We start from the raw sequence: 25,558 nt of genomic DNA, 5'->3' as shown, positions 1-25,558 counted from the left end.
TACGCTGGAAGACCGAGTGACGACTCAAGAGGCAGAGATTGCGTCGCTCAAGAAAGATCTCGCCGAAGCACGATCGAGAAACACACTGGAAGAGAGCGAATTGCAACCCGCAGTAATCGAAGAAATCAACACAATCAAGGAGCAAGTACGGACCATCAAAGAGGGAGAAGAGCAACACAAAGAAATGACGACTTCTTGGGTGGATGTTCTTACCAAAACTCAGCAGAAGGTGGATGAAGCCGAGAAATGGATCAAGGTGGCCAAGAAAGGAAAAGGCAAGGAGATAACGCCCACGTCCACACCCACTATCATTAATCAGACACTAGAGGAGGAGAAAAGGAGACGGATGCGCGCTTTACATGTGAGAATTTGCGGTCTTAAAGACAAAGGCAATGTGGACGAAGAAGTAAAAGAACTCACAGCCTTGATGGGGGTTCATGAGCCAACGCACACAAGGGCATGGAGAGTGGGCAACATAAATAAAAATGAAAGCAGTGGAGAAACCTCAAAAGAAAGAGCACTCATCCTCCGTTTTCCCTCCATGGAAGCGAAGAAGTCCTTCTTGAAGAAAAGACCAACTCGTAAAGAGACTGGCATCTTTCTCGGGGATGATCTCACCCTCTCGCAGATCGCCCATATGCAGGAAGTAATGCCGGAGATTAGAGCGGCAAGGGGAAAAGGCAAGATTGCCTTTTACCGAGATGGAAAAGTGGTAATACTAGAGCGACGCTCCACATGACGGTGCGAGACTTATGGGACCACACTCAAAGTGGCTGCCTGGAACCGTAATGGATCTATGCGTCTTGATGTAGGTGCTTTTGAGGATAGCTTTACTGGAAGAGACATATCTTTTACTCTGAGACACACCAGGCCCCTAGGCAATCCATGCCTCACATCAGTGGATACAGGTGGGAGACAGCTTACAGATAGGAGACACGCTCAGAGCACAGAGGGCGGGGGCTCGGAGGGAGTGGCAGTGTTATTTAGAGAGGATCTGCAGCCACTGATACATATAGCCCGCAAGGATGAGCAGGCTAGGTACATGTGGGTGAGATTGAAAGCAAAGACAAGCAGATATCTCTACCTAGCTATTTGCTACTTTCCCCCGAGCACATCAGTTTATGCATCACCCAGAGGACAGTCCCCTTTCTCTATTTTAGATGATGACATATGGGAGTTCTCTAGGGATGGTGACATTATCATACTAGGGGACTTCAATGCTAGGACTCCCCATCACCAGGCAGTGTTTTATGATACTTCAGAGGAGATGCTAAGAGAGTTAGATGTCATGGAGACGGGCCTGTCCAGACTATCACACGATGTGGAATATACTGAGTATGGGCGACACCTGATAGACATGGGCACTGCACATGGATTGGCCATCTTGAACGGCCTACAGAGATTTCCTGCTGCGGGAGGTTTTACATGCTTCCCACACAAGCATGGAGCCAGCACAGTGGACTATGTCATGGCACAGCCGAATCTCATCTCTAGTATCCAGGATCTCACAGTTGGGCCCAGACCGATCGGGAAAGCAGTAGATCATGTTGTGGTGTCGATGACCATCTCTTTCCAGTTCAGTGTAGCACACAGGCCACGGGTAGCTGCCCCTACTCGCTACACATTCACACGGGAGACGGATTCTGTATACATGGACAGGATCTACAGACGCCTATGCACTGAGGACTCGGGGCGACCTCTGGAGGAGCTAACTACCATACTGACACAGACATTACATGAGGCAGCAGCAGAAGCATACCCACACACCCAGCCTGAGCAAAGCCGACGATCAGGAAGAATGCCTCAGAACAACTCGTACGATGAGGAGAGTCGCCAGACTAGAGCCAAACTTCAGAGGGAGGTGCTTTTTGGGGATGTCACTCACAAACAGTCACATATTGACTTCCGACGCCTGGTACGACGGAAGAAGAGAGCTTTTTTGGCTCGACTCGAGCAGGATCTATATCAACTATTCTTGAGTCAGGACTCGCGTGAGGCGTGACGGCTCTTTCATGAGCAGTCTCCCCCCTGCTATTTCCTCCACAGAGACCTGGGGTCAGTACGCATCATCCTTGTACACACTACCTGGACGACCGCCCCTGCCCAACCCCCCCGACCCATGCCCACACACATGTGCTTTTTTCACCGCTGAGATGGTGAAGAAAGCCATTGACAGGACGAGGACTGGGAGAGCATATGATCATGATGGCTTAGTCGTCGCTGAGCATTTCATGCATGCCAAAGACCTACTAGCAGAGCTTCTAGCTGTTATGTTTAACCGTGCCATGTGTGAGGGCCTACCGGACACTTGGAGCCTATCTACGATCGTACCTATCTTCAAGGCAGGAGACCCCATGGAGCCTGGGAATTATCGCACTATTATGATTGAGCACACACTAGCACGGTTGTATGCATCCATTCTTGATCAACAGCTGAGTAGATGGGCAGAGAGGGAAGGAATGCGTGCAACTGGGCAGGCAAGGTTCACGAGAGGCTTCTCTACTCTTCACCATATCTTGACACTCAGGGCCATCATCGAGGAAGGCAGATCTCATGGGCGACGGATCTATTGTAGCTTTGTGGACTTCCGCAAAGCTTTTGACACAGTACCCAAAGCTAGATTGATGCGCAGATTACAGGAAATGGGAGTACCCACAGAGCTCATTTGGGGGATCATGGCATTGTACAGATCAGTAGTAGGGCATGTACGCACCCCGGAGGGACTTTCTACACCGGTTCACTCCACTATTGGGGTGAAGCAGGGCTGCCCGCTCTCTCCTACTCTTTTCGGTATGTATGTGGATGAGGTTTCTGACTACATTGACAGCGATGGGGATAAAGGTGCACAGCTGGCAGTGACATGGATTCCACTTCTGTTATATGCTGATGATATTGTGTTCATCTCCGAATCCCCAGAGGGAATGCAACGTCAACTGGATACTCTGCATACGTTTGCCCACGAAAGTGGTTTGTCTGTCAACCTTGGTAAAACCAAGGTTATGGTGTTTAATACCACCCCACAGTGGATCAGGAGGTCAGCACCTACATTCACATACGGCCAGGAGACTGTGGAGTACACAGACGCTTACACTTACCTTGGAGTGGTGTTCAACGGACCTACATTCTCACTCAGAAGAGCAGCAGAGACCAGACTGACTAGAGCCCACGTAGCATTGGGTAGATTAGAGAGGATGTGTTCGCAGGTTCAGTTTCAGGAGCCCCGGACGAAGCTTTGGCTCTTTGACACCTTGGTGGCTTCAGCATTGCTCTATGGGGCTGAGATATGGGGACCTTCTTTGGATCACCACGAGAGGCTGGGTCGCACGGACAGATAGGGGAACATGGAGAAACCTCTCGTCTCTATGATCTCGCGGCTCATTAGAGCCAAGGCATCAGTACCACGGGCCATTATCCGAGCAGAGCTAGTGGCCCCCCCACTAGTGGTGGAGGCGCTCACCAGATCAGTCTCCTTCATAAACCGCACATGGGAACTTCCCAGAGACAGATATGCTCGCATAGCACTTGAGTCCTCTCAACAATTAGCCATACAAGGAGATACACATGCTGGTATGGGGAGATGACATCATGGTTTCAGGCGCATGGGTTCAGCATAGAGAGGCTGCCACCATTCAAGTACTCATTGGATGTACCATCTCTCATTCTCACACGGTCGGAGATCACCAAGCTCATCCGCCAAGACCTGACCCAGCTAGACACCAGGAGGACATGGATACAACCAGCACAAGAATTGGGCACGAAGATGGCTTTCTACAGAGACCACCTTCTCCAGCTTACGGAAGATGGTTTTGTGACAAGACCAAGATACATGGATACCCACTTGTCTCATGGGATACGATGTGCTATTGGCCAATCACGCACATCGTCTCACCAGCTGCGGATTGAAACTGGGAGATACAGTGGAGTACCAGCAGAGGCCAGGACATGCCCCTTGTGTGACATGGAACCTGAGACAGAGCTGCATTATACATGCCGCTGCCCCGTCTACTACGAGATACGAGGCCACTTCCATTGCTTGTTCAGAGAGGGTTTTGGACCACTCTCAAGAGTAATGGGATACGAAGATCAGAGATGCCTGGGTTTGTTCTTGCTCGAGCTGCGCAGACACAGAGAGAGCCTGATGAATGGCGAGGCTAGCCAGTCTCAAAGAAGGATCACAGTCTTCTTCAGAGCAGACACGGGACAGCCGCAAGAGCCACTCCCATAGCAGAGCTCCCCCTCGTCTCACACCAGAGGCACACTGATCGAGCGATTGAACTGGGGAAATCCAGGCGCCCACGGCTGCAAAGGACTACACAGCACCGACGGAGGCTACGTCAAAAGATTCAGAGCACGCTAGCCAGGCATGCACGACGCCCGGTCAGACTACTAACGATGGAGGAAATTGATGAGATTTGCCAACGATCGATGCTAGATTTTTTGTGATAAGCCGCACATTTTTGCTTAGTTTTTTGCTTAGCTCACATCGACCAATCTAGGATCCCATAGTATATATCTTTGTTTTGTACTGTTGTTAGGTTATTTCGTTACTCTGACTTTGTATCAGATCCACCACCTTGTAACTTTCTGGTCTCATAGGTCACTATGGCCTTTTGAAGACGTTAATATAACATTTCATTTCATTTCTTTTCTCTCTCTCTCTCTCTCTCTCTCTCTCTCTCTCTCTCTCTCTCTCTCTCTCTCTCTCATCCGGGTAGCCTTGGCACCAGACCCACCCATGTACCACATCTTACATCCCCCCATTAGTACAGGATGGAGCTAGATAGCTTGATGCATTCTCATGATTTTACTACCTTCAGCATACAGACATGCATATACCCCTAGAGATAGAGCTCCATCCCTCCTCAGATACTCCACTACCTACATTCAGTTCAGTTTTGTATCAATGTTGTTTCATTTGTCTTTCCGATAGACGGATGACATACACACAATGTACATTTGATTTGTCTCATAGGCCGATTTCGGCCTGACATAGACGTTAAAAATCTTTCTTTCTTTCTTTCTTCTTTCTCTCTCTCTCTCTCTCTCTCTCTCTCTCTCTCTCTCTCTCTCTCTCTCTCTCTCTCTCTCTCTCTCTCTCTCTCTCTCTCTCTCTCTCTCTCTCTCTCTGCCCCTCGCGTAGCAGCTTCTCCGTCCCACATCAGCCCCTCCGCCCCGCCAATAGCTCTCTCTCTTCTGCGCGCCAGCAAAAAACACACAGCAGCCCTCTGTTTTTTGAGCCCCCTTGGGGTATGTGGGCACCCTGTGAGGGCTAAGGGGCCAAGGCCCAAAAAAAAATCAGACCCACAGTACAGAATCATCCACCCACAGATATGGAGAAGATGACTTTCTCTGCCTGCTGTGAAGATGGGAGGACCACCAATCCCACCACCCCTATCAAAACCATCGCAATGGGAAACCTACCTACTTAAAGAACTCAAAAAGGTACAAACCGAGCTTACCCTAATGAAAGCAGACATAGCTACGAAAGATGAGAAAATCTTGCGGTTAGAAGCACAGCTACAACTCAAAGAACAGCAAGAACATACACACAAGGAAGAGAACAATGAGGCAAACATGAATTCAGTGCCTACACAGGTAACCCACACTTTAGTATCAAAAGTTATCTCAGAAATGCAAGAAAGAGACCAAGTGCAGGCAAATAAAAAAGTTATCAGGATTGGTGGTATGTCGGATGATTGGACCCAAGTTGTCATAGAAGAGGACGAATACATGACAGAAACAACCATATGGAAGCACAAGTTAGGAAAAGCAGTGCCTTTTGTGGACCTTGGAGATCCAATCTACGTGGAGGTCAAAGGGAAGCAAGCAGCAGTACATTATGATACTATGGAGGAGAAGATAGCTGTGATGAAGCAAACAAAATCACTACAAGGCACTAAGGTGTGGATTTCACATGAACTCACCCCTTTGCAGCTTAAGGATCGAGCCAGTGAATTAGCAAAAGTACGTGAAGCAAGGAAAGAAGGCAAATGGGCAGTATATAAAGCTGGAAAAGCACTCATTAGAGAATTCAAGAATCCCACACCCCCAGAGTAGAGATTATCTCTCCTTATATATATATATTTTGATGTAAATTCATGGATTATCACCCCTTATGTAAAACTAAGCTTTTATGAGTCATAAAAGCCTGGAAGCACTGTATAACAATAAGCTCATGACCATGGAGCTCTGAGCTACTGTGAATTTTGGTTTTTTTTTTTCCCTTACCTGATGAACTAGACCCCATAGAAGATGGATGTATCTGTTTTGTCCTATAGGTCGAGTTCGGCCTCCTAAAGGACGTTAATAGATCTCTCTCTCTCTCTCTCTCTCTCTCTCTCTCTCTCTCTCTCTCTCTCTCTCTCTCTCTCTCTCTCTCTCTCTCTCTCTCTCTCTCTCTCTCTCTCTCTCTCTCTCTCGCGGATTGCTTTCCGGCGCCTTGTGCGAAAGAAGAAACGAGCTTACCTGGCCCAAATGGAGCGAGACTTGTATCAGTTGTTCTTGAGTAGAGACTCAGGCGAGGCATGGCGACTCTTCCATGAGCACTCCCCTCCCCCAGTGATTACTTCTCCTGATGTGTGGGGCCAGTATGCAACATCGTTATATACGGTTCCCGGGCAAGATCCCCTTCCAGATCCTACAGAGCCATGTCCACCTACGAGCACCTTCTTTACCACTGAGATGGTAAAGAGAGCCATTGACAGGATGAGGACCAGGAGGGCTTACGATCATGACGGTCTAGTAGCGGAGCACTTTATACATGCTAGGGATATGCTGATGGAGGTTCTTGCAGTGTTGTTCAATCGTGCCATGTGTGAGGGATTACCTGAGACTTGGAGGTTGTCTACTATTGTGCCTATATTCAAGGCAGGTGATCCTACAGAGCCTGGAAATTACCGCACTATTATGGTTGGACACACACTGGCACGATTGTATGCATCCATTATTGAGCAACAGTTGAGTAACTGGGCAGAGGGTGAGGGTGTACGGGCAAAGGGACAGGCATGTTTCAGGAGGGGTTTCTCCACTCTTGACCATATTCTGACACTCAGAGCTATCATTGAGGAGGGCAGGTCACATGGGAGACGGATTTATTGTAGCTTTGTGGATTTCCGCAAAGCATTTGACATGGTACCGAGAGCTCGACTGATGCGCAGACTGCAGGAGATGGGGGTGCCCACAGTGTTGATTTGGGGGATTATGGCTTTATACAGATCAGTGATGGGACATGTACGCACCCCAGAGGGGATATCTGACTTAGTTCACTCCACTATCGGGGTGAAACAGGGTTGCCCATTGTCTCCTACTCTATTTGGTATGTATGTTGATGAGGTGTCTGATTACATTGACAGAGAGGGTGATAGAGGTGCCCAGCTGGCAGGGACGTGGATCCCATTGTTGTTATATGCTGATGATATTGTCTTGATCTCTGACTCACCAGAGGGTATGCAGCGACAGTTGGATGCATTACACAGTTTTGCAGAGGATAGTGGATTGTCTGTAAACCTTGGTAAAACCAAGGTCATGGTGTTTAACACCACACCACAGTGGATCAGGAGATCGGCACCGACCTTCACGTATGGTCAAGAGATTGTGGAGTATACAGATGCATACACTTACCTTGGGATAGTCTTCACTGGGCCGAGGTTTTCTTTGGGGAGAGCAGCAGAGACTAGACTGACCAGAGCTTATGCGGCCTTGGGAGGCTTGGAGAGGATGTGTTCGCAGGTTCAGTTCCAGGAACCTCGGACAAAGTTATGGCTCTTTGATACTTTAGTAGCCTCAGCTATGATGTATGGGGTACAGGTATGGGGACCTCCTGTAGGCCAGGATGGTTGGAGACGTATGGAGAGGCCCTTGGTATCTATGATCTCCCGATTGATTAGAGCCAAGGCCTCCGTACCTCACGCGATCATTCGAGCAGAGCTAGCTGCCCCCCCCATGGAGATTGAGGCGCTTACCAGATCAGTGTCCTTTGTGCACAGCCTATGGGATACTACTAGAGACAGATATGCTAGACTGGCCCTTGAGTCTTCCAGACAGTTAGCTCTACAGGGGGACACTTCATGCTGGTATGCACAGATGACTTCATGGTTTCAGACGCATGGCTTCACCATGGACAGGTTGCCCCCTTTCCAGTATTCTCTTCAGGCACCCTCGCTGTCTCTTACACGGGTGGAGATCACTAGACTCATTCGTCAGGACCTGATCCAGCTCGACACCAGGAGGACATGGATAGAGCCGCCTCAGGAGTTGAGCACGAAGATGGCTTTCTATAGAGAGCATCTTCTCCACCTCACAGGAGATGGGTTTGTGATTCGACCCAGCTACATGGACACACATATGTCTCATGGTTTGCGTTGTGCCATTGGTCAGATACGCACATCCTCAGATCAGCTCGAGATTGAGACTGGTAGATTCAGAGGGATACCAGCAGACAACAGGATATGCCGATTATGCCAGAGAGAGCCAGAGACAGAGTTGCACTACATATGTCATTGCACAGTGTTCTATGAGATACGGGGGCGTTTCCACTGCTTATTCAGAGAGGGTTTTGGTCCTCTATCTAGGGTCATGAGTTATGAGGATCAGAGATGTCTTGGACTATATCTACTTGAGTTACACAGGTATAGAGACACTTTACTGGGGAGAGCTAGAGAGAGGCAGTCCCAGAGACACATTACAGATTTCTTTTCACTAGATATGGGACAGCCAGAGGAGCAGCCACCACTGCAGAGCTCGTCCCACACTCATTCGACCACTACTGGCACTCTCATCGACCGAGCATTGGAGCTACAGAGATACAGACGACCGCGACTGAGGAGAGGAGCTACACAGCATCGACGGAGACTACAACAGAAGATTCGAGCCATACTCTCTCGACATTCAGAGTGCAGATGAGGATGGATCCTCACCATTTCTTCCATCTTTGTTTCACACACTGTTACATCCAGTTTACCGGGTACCTATTGTATCAGCTGCTACACCCACGTAGTTTTAGATTGTAGTAGTAGTAGTAGTATTTTGTTCCACTTCTAGTTCTTTTGTACCCAGACATGGTATTAGATTCACTATTTTGTAACTGATTGGTCTCATAGGTCATTTTGGCCTTTTGAAGACGTTAATATAACATTTCATTTCATTTCATTTCTCTCTCCTGCTGCTGTGACAGCGCGCAAAAATCCCCCCCCACCCCCCCGCCCACCTGCTGCTGTGACAGCGCGCAAAAATTCCCCCCCGCCCACCTGCTGCTGTGACAAAGCACACAAATTCCCCCACCCCCCGCCCACCTGCTACTGTGCCAGCGCGCCCGCAGATAAATACATTTCCCCCCCCCTCCTTCTTTTTTTTTTTTCAGCCCGCAGGTACATACACCCGGCAAAATTCAAAATCCAGGAGGAATTCCCACAAGAATTTTCAGTCTCGGCTTTTCCGGATTTTCTGAATTTTCGCATTCTCAAAATCCTGTATTTTCAGACCTGCAGGGATTTATTTGCAAGGAATTTGGAAACGGCAAAACTCACAGATATTGCAAGTTGACACGTACAGAAAGCAAATATATGCCATGTAGGCTGAATGTGGAAACACATGTATGCATAATGCGGTGCATATAGGTTGCTCTCTCCTCTCTCTTAGAAAGTGAAACAAATAAGGCAAGACAGATGGCGGCGCACTACATGGTCACAAGCAAGAGGATGACAGCCATTGAAAAGGAGTTGAAAGAATGCAAAGCCCACATGGATGAGGGGAAGAAAGAGAAGAATTTAATTCTTGAATGGAAAAAGAGGGAGGAACAGGCGAGGGAACTAGAACGCAAGGAGTTCCGGGATGAAATTCAAGCTTTAAAAAGTAGCATCTCAGCCCTTCGAAAGGAACTCGATGAAACCAAAGAGGGAAGACGCCTTGAAGATGGAGAAATTCAGCCATCAATGATTGACGAGCTGAATAGTATACGAGCACAAGTCAAAGAAATAAAGGAGGAAGGAGAAATGAAGACCTCGTGGGTGGAGGTTCTCTCCAAAACGCAAAAGAAAATGGATGAGGCTAAAAAATGGATTGAAGTTGTCAAGGAGGGAAAGGGCAAGGAAATTCCGACTACACCCGACATCATCAACAAAACACTAGAAGAGGAACAACGAAGAAGGGTACGCGCTCTAAACGTGAGAGTGACCGGCTTAAAAGATTCAGATAAGGTCGACCAAGAGGTGAAGAGCCTCATGTCCATGATGGGGCTGGAGAAACCCTCACACACACAAGCTTGGAGAGTGGGCAAGAAGAGTGAAGGTAATGGGGAGAGTTCAAAAGAACGGACTCTCATTTTGCACTTTCCCTCCATGGAAGAAAAGAAAGACTTTTTAAAGAAGAGGCCAACCCTCAAGAAAACAGGTATCTTTTTAGGAGATGATCTTACGCTCTCACAGCTTGCACATATGAGAGAGGTCATGCCAGAGATTATAGCAACAAGGGAGAAGGGAAAGTTAGCTTTCTACAGAAATGGACGAGTAGTGATTACAGAGCACCACTCTACATGACGGTGTGAGACCTCTGGGACCACTCTCAGGATGGCGGTTTGGAACTGTAATTGTTCGTATAGACTTGATGTGGGTGCCTTTGAGGACAGCTTCAGAGACAGAGACATTGTTTTCTACTCAGACTCATCAAGCTCCAGGACAGTTGATGCCGCATATATCAGGATACAGATGGGAGACAGCTTGCAGGACATGCACCAGAACTACGCATGGGACTAGAGGATCAGGAGGTGTAGCAGTTCTTTTCAGAGAGGAGCTCCAACCACTACTGCACATAATTCGGAGAGATGATCAGGCCAGATACTTGTGGGTGAGGCTAAGGGCAGAGACTGGACGTTTCTTGTACATCGCCATATGCTATTTTCCTCCCAGCACTTCAATATATGCTTCACCCAGAGGACAGTCTCCTTACTCTGTACTTGATGATGATATCTGGGAGTTCTCCAGAGATGGAGACATCATACTCTTGAGGGATTTCAATGCCCGTACAGGTAGCTCACAGACAGTCTTCTATGACACATCAGAGGAGATGCTTAGAGAGCTAGAGCCAGAGGAGATGGGACTTGAGAGATGCTCACACGACAGAGAGCATACAGAGTATGGGAGATACCTGAGAGAGATGACGACTACTCACAGTTTAGCCATACTGAATGGCTTAACGACTTTCCCATTGTCTATAGGTTTTACTTGTTTTCCACACAGACATGGATCCAGCACTGTAGACTATGTTCTGACACATCCGAGCTTTATCTCTCACATTCAGGATTTCACAGTGGGGCCCAGGCCTGTTAGGATAGCAGTAGATCATGCACTTTTAACATTATCAGTCTCCTTTGAGTACAATACATCTCAGGCCTCACGGGGTGATAGACATCCACGCTATACTTTTACACCAGAGACTGACTCAGTCTATGTAGAGGAGATACATAGGCTTTTATGCACATCAGAGCCAGTATACACAGTGGAGGAGATCACATCTATGCTGACAGTGACATTACATGGGGCAACGACAGAGGCATACCCACACACTCAGCCTGGGCAGGGACGTCGTTTTGGGCACATGCCTCAGAACAGCTGGTATGACGAGGAGTGTCGACAGAGGAGAGCTCAGATACAGCGGGAGCTTACATTGGGAGTGATCACCTATAGACAGTCTCGCATTCCTACACGACGACTAGTGCGACGGAAGAAGCGAGCTTTCTTGGTCCAGATGGAGCAAGATTTATATCAGCTCTTCCTTAGTAGAGATTCAAGAGAGGCTTGGCGTCTATTCCATGAGAGGTCTACCCCACCAGTGATTACTTCTACAGAGATATGGGGGCAGTATGCAGCATCTTTATACACTGTACCTGGACAACCACCACTACCAGACCCACCACAGCCATGTCCGGCTACGAGCACCTTCTTTACCACTGAGATGGTAAAGGAGGCCATTGACAGGATGAAGACCAGACGGGCACAGGATCATGAGGGTTTGGTAGCAGAGCACATCATACATGCTGGGGATTTGTTGGCAGAGATGCTTGCACAGCTATTCAACCGTGTCATGTGTGAGGGCTTCCCTGAGTCTTGGAGATTATCTACTATTGTACCTATCTTCAAGACAGGAGACCCCACAGTGCCGGGGAATTACCGTACTATCATGGTAGGACACACATTGGCACGGTCATATGCATCCATCCTCGAGCATAGGCTGAGCAGTTGGGCAGAGATTATGGGCATACGGGCACCTGGGCAGGCTGGTTTCAGAAGGGGTTTCTCCACACTAGATCATGTCTTTACACTCAGAGCTATCATTGAGGAGGGTCGAGCACATGGTAGACGGATATACTACAGCTTTGTGGATTTCCGCAAAGCTTTTGACACAGTACCGAGGGCCAGATTGATGCACCGACTTATGGAATTGGGGGTACCCACAGAGCTGATGTGGGGGATAATGGCATTGTACAGTTCAGTGATGGGTCATGTACGCACAGCAGAGGGGATATCTGACATAGTTCACTCCACTATCGGAGTGAAACAGGGATGCCCACTGTCCTCTACTTTATTTGGTATGTATGTTGATGGGGTCTCTGATTATATTGACAGAGGGGGAGATAGAGGTGCTCAGCTTGTAGGGACATGGATCCCTCTTTTATTGTATGCTGACGATATCGTGTTGATATCAGACTCGCCAGAGGGTATGCAGAGACATTTGGACGCATTGCATAGTTTTGCAGAGGATAGTGGATTGTTTGTCAACCTTGGTAAAACCAAGGTCATGGTATTTAATACCACGCCACAGTGGGTTAGGAGATCAGCACCTACTTTCACATATGGGCAGGACAGTATGGAGTACACTGATGCATACACATATCTTGGGGTGGTCTTTAGTGGATCGAGGTTCACACTGAAAGTGGCAGCAAACACTAGATTCACTCGTGCCTATGCAGCCCTAGGTGGTTTAGAGAGGATTTGTTCGCAGGTTCAGTTCCAGGAACCTCGAACAAAGCTCTGGCATTTTGATACTTTGGTCACTTTAGTTATGCACTACGGGGTTCAGGTTTGGGGATCGTCTATTGACAATGCTGGATGGAGTAATATGGAGAGACCCCTGATATCTATGATTTCTAGGCTGATTAGAGCCAAGGCCTCAGTCCCACATGACATCATACGAGCGGAGCTGGCTGCCCCACCTATGGAGGTTGAGGCACTCACCAGATCAGTATCATTTGTACACAGCTTATGGGACACCACCAGGGACAGGTATGCCAGGCTTGCTCTTGAGTCATCCAGACAGCTGGCATTACAGGGAGATACATCATGTTGGTATGCACAGATGAGCTCATGGTTTCAGAGGCATGGTTTCAGCATGGACAGGCTGCCCCCTTTCCAGTATTCTCTTGATGCACCATCCTTGGCTCTTACACGGATGGAGACTACTAGACTCATTCGGCAGGATCTTATCCAGCTTGATAGCAAGAGGACATGGATAGAGCCATCACGGGAGTTGGGTACGAAGAGGGTTTTCTATAGAGAGCATCTTCTTCAACTCACGACAGACGGATTTGTCACACGGCCCAGTTACATGGACACACATCTATCTCATGGGTTACGATGTGCTATAGGCCAGATTCGCACATCTTCACACCAGCTTGGGATTGAGACAGGTAGATTCAGAGGCATACCAGCAGACAGTAGGATATGTCAGTTATGCCATGCAGAGCCAGAGACAGAGTTTCACTACGTATGTCACTGCACAATCTACTATGAGATACGGGGACGCTTTCATTGTCTATTCAGAGATGGTTTTGACTCATGAGATATCAGGATCAAAGATGCCTCGGATTATTCCTACTTGAGATTCAGAGACATAGAGACGCTCTATTGAAGGGGCAAAGACAGAGACAATCCCAGAGACGCATCTCAGATTTCTTCAGTCTGAGTACCACAGAGGCAGAGGGGACACCACCACCACAGAACTCGGTTCCCACCCATACACACACCAACGGTACTCTCATTGATCGAGCTATAGAGTTAGGGAGATCGAGACGACCGCGAATGAGGAGGGGAGCCACACAGCACCGGCGGAGATTGCGGCAGAGGATCCACAGGATTCTAGCACGACACCCAGAGTGTCGATGAGGATAGGCTTCATGCTACTGCTATATTGTATCATGGTGACACTTATCCCCACTTTGTACCCTTATGGCATGATACCATTGCTCAACCTACCAGCCACCCATAGGAGTCGGTAGCACTCCTATCAGTTCTTTGTTTGTAGTTTTCTTTGTTTGTACCCAGACTTGGTACTAGACTCATCATTGTAATCAGTTGGTCTCATAGGTCATTTTGGCCTTTTGTAGACGTTAATATATCATTTCATTTCATTTTCTCTCTCTCTCTCTCTCTCTCTCTCTCTCTCTCTCTCTCTCTCTCTCTCTCTCTCTCTCTCTCTCTCTCTCTCTCTCTCTCTCTCCATCCAGAGACCAGTTTCTCACCATATTGTCTGGGGGGTTCATACAGAGACCACGCTACATGGACACATATATGCCACATAGCTCACGGGTGGCGATTGGTCAGCTGAGAGTGGCTTCACACAGGTTAGAGATTGAGATCGGGAGACATACTGGTGTTCCCAGGGAGGAGCGAGTCTGCAGAGCCTGCACAGAGGAGGTGGAGAGTGAGGAGCACTTTGTATGTAGATACAGAGCATACACTGAGATCAGAGGCAGGTATGAGGCCTTATTCAGAGGACAGCCCACTCTCCGAGAGATCATGGACTCTCGAGATCGGAGACAGCTCGGACGGTTCTTACTAGAGATACAGTGCCATCGGGACACACTACTACAGCCACACACAGCTACACAGACAGAGGGGAGACAGTCGCAGCTCACAGACTTCTTTCAGAGGATTGCCGCCCCTCCCTCACCAGACACTCAGAGGGGAGTGACACTCCCACAGGCGGAGGTGAGCCGAGCTAGATGACGACCACGAGTCAGGCTACAGGGGCGCGAGCTCCCACCACCGACAGATCGAGGAGATCCGAGCCCGGGAGCGCCGTGCCACTGAGGAGCGAGTGGCCCAGATGAGGACCGACCCGACAGCTTTCATCCGGGTAGCCTTGGCACCAGACCCGCCCATGTACCACATCTTACATCCCCCCATTAGTACAGGATGGAGCTAGATAGCTTGATGCATTCTCATGATTGTACTACCTTGAGCATATAGACATGCATATACCCCTAGAGATAGAGCTCCATCCCTCCTCAGATACCCCACTACCTACATTCAGTTCAGTTTTGTATCAGTTTTGTTTCATTTGTCTTTCCGATAGACGGATGACATACACACCATGTACATTTGATTTGTCTCATAGGCCGATTTCGGCCTGACATAGACGTTAAAAATCTTTCTTTCTTTCTTTCTCTCTCATTTCATTTCATTTCTCTCTCATTCTCAACAATTCCAATCACAATAGCATTCACTTTGTTTATGATCATTGCACTTGCACTCTCTCTCTAAGAAGAACGGAAGGCTCTCCCTTCCGTAAGTAAAAGGAACCCTTGAGCACAGTTCGGAGCACTCATCCGGAGCACTATCAACATTCACTTCCGCTGCACCTTACATCATCTTTCAATGGAAGAGATGAGGTGTCTGAAATCCAAGAGTTCTCAATCCCCCACTGGCTCTAAGTGTCTCTGCCCTCTGAAGGTAACTCCCTGTTATGTGGGTGTTGAGGTAGAGTGGATCTCTGAGAGAATGCGGTGATTTGTGTCTAAGAACCCCAGCCTGGTACTGTTTGGGCTTGTAACGAGATCTCTCTGTGTTGTTGAATCTCCTGTATAAAGATTCCTAGCACCCGCTGATCTGATGACTCTAAGAGCTATTGGAGGCTTTCTGAACAAGGTGAGGAATCTTTCCGATTGCACTATAGGCCTTGCAACCGCATATATAGTGCTCCTCATCCTCCACCTCCCCCAACCACTCAACATTCCTCCTCTCTGCATAGTCTCCATAGTTTGCATGTCCTCTCCTCTCTAGGGATCCAAGCTGCTCTCCTAGTCTCTAGCGCAACGAACCCTAAGCTGGCCAATCGCCACCCTAGAACCATGTGGAAAGAATCCCTCCATGTATTTGGGTCTCCCTATTATCCATCCTCCGAAATGGTCACGAAGTACTGGATGATATTCACGTCTCTAGTAAATATAGCTACCAGAGGTCCAGTCTCAAGACTTTGTCCCTCTGGTCATGTGAGAGCTCGATGTGTGGTGCATCTTTGTCATACTGGAGGGAGGTCCATCTCTAGTCCCTATCGTGATAACCACTATGTGACTTGGGCAAACTGTAGCAAGCTACAGTGTCACAAGACATAGACAACAGTTTACAGTTAGCTTTGGACAACAGTTCAGTTAACCTTGGGTTCAAACTTCAAACAAAGTGGACTCTCACCTGGGCAGTGACAAGTGGCAAACAGTGGGAGTGGTGGTCTACAGGACACCATGGCTAGTTCACCGCCACCACAGTTCAGAGATAGACGTAGCTGGATTGTCAGAGATATTAGTGCTAATCGTTGGCTGCCCTTTATGATTGTATATATGCTTAGTTGGTTTGGGATATCAATGCTTCGTATGAGTCACTGTGTCTAGTCTTGTGTTTTAGTCTAGTCGTGCACACCTGCACTCTCCTTGCACAGTTGAAGCCTCGACAGCCCCATTGTACACGTGAATCCTGGGCTTGGAGCTGAGTGTGCTGCCAACTAGAGTCTGTATTGGTTTCATGAGTTTAGTCGAGTTTCCATTGGGTTTGGAGTCTGCCTTTGTGTCATTTGGAGTATAGTCTTGCTTTGTTCCATATTACTCTATAGTGTCTGTTTCTAGGTTTGGTGTGAGATTTCTTGTATATTACAGTAGAGAGCACAAAATAGACTTCTTGCTACAGGTACTCTCATTTTTGGCACACCTTGTGGGACCTCAACTGAAGTCTCACTCTGTTGCTAAGCGTACTTGGTCGAGGAGCTAGCTGGTGTAGTTTTTTGCCCTGGTCTAGTCTGCTGGTCCTGACTGGTTTGGTCTCGCCTGGTCTAGTTCACCCTCACCTTCATCCAGTTTGTTCCAGCTGGTCTGGTCTCCCGCCCTCGTCTAGTCTGTTGGTCTAGAATGGTTGGGTTTAGCTTGGTTTAGTCCACTTTCGCCTTCCACCAACTTGGTCTTGTCTGGTCTAGTCTACAATCGCCCTCATCCAGCCTAGCTTAGTCTATTCTCGTCTCGTCTGGTCTAGTCGAGTCTAGCTTGGTGTACTAGTCCAGTGGGTCTAGAATATCCAGCGAGTCTTGTAGTCAACACTTTACATATGCAGCTTGGAGGGGTCAACAATCTGGCATCTGTCCAGGAGCTCCCTCCGAGAGTAGCTAATGTATGTTCTTCATGTGCACATGCACATTCAATTGAGGTTTTGTTGCCTACTACTGTCACTACTAGTGTTGCTAATGCAATGATAGTGATAGATACTCCATCTGTTTCCCATGGTGCAGAGAAGCCGGTGACAACAGGGTCTCTACATCAGGCTTCAGCTTCATCTCAGTTTTGGGGGCTCATCTATCGACTCTTTCTCACAGTAACCCTCGTCCCATTATGCTCCACCTTTCAGTGGTTTTCCAAGCTATCAACCACCCGACCCCACTGCCCCTCACATTGCCTCCCCTCCACATGCTGCTTATGGGGCCGGTGTGCCATACCATATAAACCCTCATCCAAGGTATGGCCCCTATCCTCCCCACATATACATGGCCACCATCCCCATACCCGCCTTTCTATCCGTGCCCACCATCATCGGAGTATCAGTAGTTCGACGGTTCCTTCACCATTCTCCAATGTACATATCACCAATTTTATTGCAGAGTCACTAGTTAGCTATACCACCACGCTACAAGACAATGAGTGGTCTTGTGGCGGACAACCTGTAGCAGGCTGCGGTGTCACAAGACGTGGACAACAATTACAGTTGGCTTTGGACAGCGGTTACAATTAGCCTCGGTTTCACACTGGGTGGACCCTCGACTGCTTTGGACAACGGTTACAATTAGCCTCGGTTTCACACTGGGTGGACCGTCGACTGGGCAATGACACGTGGCAGACAGTGGGAGTGGGAGTCTAGAGGACACCGATTCACCGCCACCACAGTTCAGAAATAGACGTAGTTGGAATGTGAGAGATATTTATGCTAGCCATTGGCTGCCCTTTATAATTGTATATACGCTTAGTTGTTTTGGGATATCGATGCGTCGTTTGAATCATTGAGTCTAGAGTCTTGTGTTTCAGCCTAGCACTTATACACCTACACTCTCCCTTGACACACCCATTGTACCTATGACTTCTGGGCGTGGAGCTGAGTGTGCTGCCAGCTAGAGATTGTATTGGTTCCACGAGTTTAGTTGAGTTTCCATTGGGTTTGGAGCCTGTTGTTGTGTCATTTTGAGTATAGTCTTGCTTTGTTTTATATTGCTCTACAGTGTCTGTTTTTATGTTTGAAGTGAGATTTCTTGCATATTGCATTGAGGAGCACCCACGGTAGAGTACACGACATAGATTTCCTCCTACACATACCTAGATCCTCTATCTCCTACCTCAGCCAACTCTCCAAGAACCTCGAATCCTCTATACGATAAGCGGTCATGTGACGGGCGGTCAAGTGATTCTGATCTGTCTAGAAGCCTGAAGGCATATGGTCTGAAATAACCTCCACTATCATGGGTGGCGCAATAAACTCAACTTGAACAATATCATGAGGTACATGCGTATAATAGGTGCCATCATGAGCATTGAGTACCTATGGTCGCTCTATCTGTGTCCACCAATGTGTGGCTCGACCTGGTGCCCATACCACGGCTTCCTACATTTGTGCGGGCATGGCTAGAGTGTCAAAAGTCACCCCATTGTCCGAGGCTCTTGGAAGTGTGCTTGGTGGCACTGTCTCTCTAGCATAGCCAATGCAGTATACTCCGTATCAACCTCGCCCTAGCTTCTAACCCCATAGTGAATCGTGTGGAGGCGATAGAAAAAGTGACCCCAAGATATACATGATACCATTAATATACAGAATATTATGGACTGGAGTACCTGCCAAGTCCACTCTGTCATCTCATTTGGCCAATAGTTGTGCGTAATCAATATGATAGCTGGGAATCCATGTAGCTAGGTCAAATGACGAAGCCATACATGGGAGTTAAAGAAAGTGGATTATGTGCCATCCTTGTGCCATGAGGGAAAGGCAATCTTATCCAGATCCTCTCTAAATCACGTCTGAGTGTGTATTTTCTCTTACTACCCAATTCAATTCTGATCAGTTCAGCCTGAATGGTACTCAAAACGGGCGTAGTCTCCATATATTGGAAGACTGGCATCCCAATTAATTGAAAAGAGTATGTTGAAGCTCTCAGCAAATGTCAATGACAGTGTGTGTAAGACCCCTACTAAACGAAGCTCCTCCATGTCAACATATAAGTGATGTCCATGAAATTGTGTAGTACCAATGGACCCTCCTTGCCCTCCATCTCCATCACTCTCTCCTTGTTTCCATCCCCCACCTCTCTTGTCTCTAAGTGTCTACTATCCGTATGGCATTAGTGGACCCTCTCAACTCCACATCTCATGGTAATAAATGGGTGTGAGAACTTCTGGACTCACATAATGGAAACAAAGATAGTTATATGGCTCCTTAACTACATGGGTTGCAGAACCACAACTCCTTATACATTTCATGGATAACATATGGAGTTTTTAATAACTTTGAAGCAAATCACATAACGCAAAAGAAAAAGAAATAACTTCAAAGCTTAACAAAAACTTTGCACTTGAAACCAAATGACAATATTTGAGGTAAAGAGGAAATGAAACAAAACTAGATACCTGAGGAATCCCCACACTTCCATGGCATGCTTCTATCTGTTGAAGCACCAAGGGTCTTGAAGGTGCAGTAAACACTATCTTTCCTAAAGAAAAACCACTCACACATGGTTAGTTCCCTAATTAAGTGCCAACTAAATTAACAAGTGAGCATGTTCAGAAAAAACAAAAATTTCTCAAATTTGAATAACTTTCTCTAACAATAAATCCATAAAACCTTATTACAAGAAACGAAAACAATGAACAAAGCCTTCTAGAGTACATCCTATTAAAAATAGACACATTGCAAAAGCATCACACTAAATCTATTTGTATGCAAAGCATGTAGTCAAAGGGAACCGTCCACAGACCACTGAACTGGGGACAGCCATCTTTGGACTGGGAATGGCTAGAAAATGACTCAAACGGCCAAACCGCCTGCCGAACACAAGGAATGCAACGGTCCATTCCAAGACCAACTCTAGGAACGCCGACCAATCACAAGCGTAGGGGAAGGGCTAGCTATAAGCAACACATAGGACACAAGGCAACGAAGAAGGGCTAAGAGGCAAGAAATGGGCTAATAGGCAGATAGTGCCCAATGACGCAAGGTGGCAGAGCCAAGGAGGAACACAACGGACAATTGTGAAATCAAGCGAAAATGGAGCACGGGTGTGCAAGGGCAAGAGGCTGAAACAAGGGCGTGCAAAGACTCTTGCGCAAGAGTTTGAGTACCATCATGATTGGACACACTTTGGCTAGGTTGTATGCATCTATTATCAAGCTCACCTCAGTAGATGGGCAGAAAGACAGGGCATACGGGCTTTAGGACAGGCAAGCTTCAGGAAGGGACTCTCTACTCCTGATCATATACTGACGCTCAGAGCTATCATTGAGGAGGGTAGAGCGCACGGCAGGATGATCTATTGTAGCTTTGTGGATTTCCGCAAAGCCTTTGACATGGTCACTAGAGCCAGGTTGATGCACAGATTACATGAGCTGAGTGTGCCCACAGAGCTGATCTGGGGGATTATGGCCCTGTACAAGACAGTAGTGGGACAGGTACGCACTCCAGAGGGTATGTCTGGTCTAGTTCACTCCACCATTGGGGTGAAACAAGGATGCCCACTCTCCCCTACTCTCTTTGGGATGTACATTGATGAGGTTTCAGACTACATAGAGAGGGACGGTGGAAGTGGAGCACAATTGGCGGGCACATGGATTTCCTTGCTGTTATATGCGGATGATATTGTCCTGATTTCTGATTCTCCAGAGGGGATGCAGCGTCATCTGGATGCTTTACATAATTTTGCTCACGATAGTGGTATGTCTGTAAACCTTAGCAAGACTAAGATTATGGTGTTTAACACCACACCACAGTGGGTCAGACGGTCAGCTCCTACATTTACTTATGGCCATCAGCCAGTGGAGTATACAAATGCATACACATACCTTGGGGTGGTCTTTACCGGCCCGGGGTTTTCTTTGAGGAGAGCAGCAGAGATGAGACTGACAAGAGCACATACAGCTTTGGGGAGATTAGAGAGGATGTGTTCACAGACCCAATTTCAAGAACCTCGTACAAAGCTTTGGCTCTTCGATACCTTAGTGACCTCAGCCATGCTATATGGAGTCAAATATGGGGCCCTTCTGTGGCTCATAGCAGTCGCCCTGGTAGTACCGATGGTTGGAGATGTATGGAGAGACCTCTGGTTTCCATGATTTCGCGGATGATTAGAGCCAAAGCCTCAGTACCACATGAGATTATCCGCGCAGAGCTGGCTGCCCCCCCGCTGGTGGTCGAGGCACTCACTAGATCAGTCTCCTTTTTACATAGCATCTGGGAGCTCCCCAGAGACAGGTATGCACGTTTAGCACTGGAGTCTTCTCGGCAGCTGGCTTCACAGGGAGATACAGCATGTTGGTATGCACAGATGACCTCTTGGTTCCAGATTCATGGTTTTAGCATAGACAGGCTACCACCCTTCCAGTATTCGTTGGATGCACCCTCTTTGTCCCTTACTCGGACAGAGGTTAGCAGACTCATCAAACAGGATGTGACTCAGCTGGATACCAAGAGGACTTGGATAGAGCCGACCCATGAGCTAGGCACGAAGATGTCTTTCTACAAGGAGCATCTTCTCCAGCTCACAGAGGACGGTTTTGTGACTAGACCTAGCTACATGGACACACACCTGTCATATGGTTTACGATGTGCCATTGGTCAGATACGCACATCTTCTCATCAGCTGAAGATCGAGGTGGGTAGGTTTAGCAGAGTACCAACAGAGGCCAAGATATGTCAGTTATGCCATTTGGAGCCAGAGACAGAGCTGCACTATATATGCCATTGCCCAGTTTACTATGAGATACGAGGTCGTTTTCATTGCCTCTTTAGGGATGGTTTTGGGCCACTATCTCGAGTTATGAGGTACCAGGATCAGAGATGCCTTGGGCTATTCTTGCTAGAGCTGCGCAGACACAGAGAGAGCCTCTTGAGGAGATCAGATAGGGGGAGACAGTCCGAGAGGGAGATCACTGATTTCTTTCGTGTGGAGACGCGCCAGTCAGAGGAGCAGGATCCAGAGCAGCCTCCAGGACCTACCTGCACTAGAGGTATACTGATTGACAGGGCCATGGAGCTTGGGAGATCTAGACGCCTGCGATTGCGAGGATCATCACTGCATCGACGGAGGATTCATCAGAGGATCAAGATCATTCTAGCACGATATGGGAGACGCCCAGCCAGAGTGCTTACTATGGAGGACATTGATGAGATTCGCCAGCGGCCGATGCTGGACATCTTGGGACCCTGATGTGCAGATGCTCCCTCACCCTCAGTTTCTTCATGTGCATGAGTTTTGTATCATTGGATTGTTGTACTGGCTAGAGAGTCTCTAGTCAATGCCCCCCCCCCCCCCCCCCCCCCCCCAAGCTTGTCACTACAGCTTTCAGTCTAGTTTTTCTTTCATAGTTTTTTCATCTTTTCAGTTCTACAAACAGGGTATCAGACACATCATTTTGTAACCGTGATGGTCCCATAGGTCATTTTGGCCTTTTGTAGACGTAAATATATCATTTCATTTCATTTCTCTCTCTCTCTCTCTCTCTCTCTCTCTCTCTCTCTCTCTCTCTCTCTCTCTCTCTCTCTCTCTCTCTCTCTCTCTAGCGACTCACACACCCATGAAGTGCATGCAAACACTACCTAGATCAACATAATGTCAATCGAGGACACAGATGACACGATAGGCACACGGAGGAAATCTCTTTAGCTTGTCAGGCTGAGACCATCCTACACATACAACACTCAGGAAGGCCAACTAAACCACAATCAAGAACCTCACTGCCCTCAACTACACCACCTATTGAGACATCTTTTGATGTCACATGTGCTACATTTATTCCTCGAAACACCCATCATCCCCTTCTTTCACATTGCATGCTTTTGGTGACAAATTTCTCATATGCATATAGAGTGTCCCATAATTGACACTTGCATCAGGCACTCTTTCCGTGTTTCACCCAAGCACTCACCTTTCATGAACATGTACTTCACGTTCAACTGCTCAACTCCAATAAGAGCGTATACCAAAGGCAATTTTTTTTCCCACCGGGTTTTTTCCCTTTGGTCATCCAGGTTTTAGACCCTAATCTAAAGACACCTATCACCATCCTCTTGTACATATTCCTTCTACATCAACAATAAGGAAATGCTACTCAAATCAATTGACAAATGAATTGGAGCACCAATTTCAAATCATAGCATACTTCTCCTCAATGGCGAGTCGAAGAATGGCCTACAATGACAAAGCTGCAGACAACACTAACAACATGATTGCACAGGAACAAAGAAGTCCCCAATGAAGAAGTGCAGACATAAAAATAATCAGAGGATCTCAAAAGATGAATGGTTATGATGATAGATGTCCGCTCCAATGGATCATAGTTCTTGTTGTGGTTCGACAAAGTTACAAGCAGTGCAACAGATGAAGCCAAAACGACAGCAAAGACCACATCGCCATCGACAATCAGGTCATGTCGGGGATGACATGAACGCAGAAGGGGGGAGTGTTGACCGCTGGGTCAACAACACAACATAACTCAAGTTTCGTACCAAAGTCTTATCTTTTGCGAGTTATGAAATGCTGCGGATTATGGCTATAAACGTCATTTGTAATGAGTAGTTATTCTAATTTCAGAAGCCGGGGTGCAATGGCACTTCCAGATTGTAAATACAAAGCCATTTGACCCTTTCAACCCCATTTTTGGTTAAACCTAAGGTAGCCTTAGTATATAAGGTACCTAGGTCATTTTGTAAAGGGGGACTTTTTATCATAATCAAAATTTTAGCGCTGGGGTCTACTGTGTGTGAGAGAGAAAGAGAGTGAGCGTGAGCTTTATCTTCTTGCTACGCTCGGCTCGCTCAACACATTGGAGATCCGACTGCACCATTGTTGTAGGCTCGAGGAGAGCTACGCGACAACGCCAAGTATTCCATGCGAGACGAAGCGCACACGCCGACGCATCTACGAGCTATTTGTGGTCGTAAGTGTATCAAACGATGTCTGTTTTCTGCGTGCTAGTAGTCTATAGAATCGTGGCGACATAAGCTACGCATAGGTACTCATAAATTTCAGTTTCGGGCACTTTCAAAATTCTGCTCTGTCATCCTACGCGTTTTCTGCAGACGGGTTTAGAGTGAGGGTTTTGAGTGTAGAAGCGTAGGGACAGGTGTATCCTAGTGAGGGGATGGTGTTCCTTAAGTTTCGTACGAATCTGGCATGATTAGGTGAGTTACCTTCCGTATGTGTGTATGTGGCCACCTTTCCAAGAAGGGTTTTCGATGTAGAAGTTTCTCCACTCGTATCTCACTGTGCTCAGTACATGAGTGTCTTTTGGACCTTCTCCTTCACTTCACCATACTTAAGTACTTAGACTTCGACTCTTTTGCTCACCTATACCAGCATGAGCGACACAACATAAATATGCTCAACTCTTCCAACTTGAGCAGTACCTAGAATAGCTAAGACGCTTAGACCACAGAGAATATTACTTGAAGCTTTGGGACTAACACCTCACTCATTTTGTGGCTTAGCTACTCGACTCTGACTTGTATGACTTGTCGGTTGCATGTTGACACTGCTTTGTGACAAGTTCTTCGGCTGTTGTAGTGGCTGCTGAGATATACTTCGTGATTTCATCGTTTTCCTGTACCTTCTTCTCTTTGTAGTGCTCAGGCCTCTCATTAGTCTTTTCTTCATGTGGATTATGGATTTTTTTTTTTTTCTTAATAATAAACAAAGAAAATCTTAAAACAACTCAACAAAAGAAAAATCATTCAAATAGAAATCTAAATGCTATGTACACTATACACATGTCCCTAGGGACTCATATATGGATTTTGTCCCCATACTCCTCTGTAACACTACTATGAGGACATATACTCTAAATTTCGTCAAAAAATTATCACAATAAAACGCAAAAATTCAATGCACCTCACAAAACATTGCCCTCTAATAGTCATAATGTTAGGTCCGCATTCAGAATGCCTCCCCCCTTCCTATTTGGAGTCATCTTTTACGACAGGGTATCGCAAAGGGTATGTGTTGTGCTTGGGCAATTAAAAGTTGTGTCTATGCAGGCCTTGTAATGTAGCCCTATTATGCA

At 47.3% G+C, this 25,558-nt stretch overlaps 1 protein-coding gene across 4 annotated transcripts in view; it reads right to left on the bottom strand.

The window, feature by feature from the left end:
- FANCM (DEAD/DEAH box RNA helicase family protein) overlaps positions 1-25,558 on the bottom strand; it is a 207,891-nt gene that overhangs the window by 124,427 nt on the left and 57,906 nt on the right. For all 4 annotated transcript variants that reach the window (XM_086529246.1, XM_086529244.1, XM_086529245.1 and 1 more), the window contains one exon: positions 19,916-19,998. In XM_086529246.1, coding sequence (XP_086385372.1) covers positions 19,916-19,998 — 83 coding nt within the window. The remainder of the gene's footprint in view (positions 1-19,915; positions 19,999-25,558) is intronic.

This window comes from Adiantum capillus-veneris, chromosome 14 (assembly GCF_014529385.1).
Source record: "Adiantum capillus-veneris isolate H3 chromosome 14, ASM1452938v2, whole genome shotgun sequence".
Taxonomy (NCBI): Eukaryota; Viridiplantae; Streptophyta; class Polypodiopsida; order Polypodiales; family Pteridaceae; genus Adiantum; species Adiantum capillus-veneris.
This window is presented reverse-complemented; position numbering and strand designations above follow the sequence as displayed.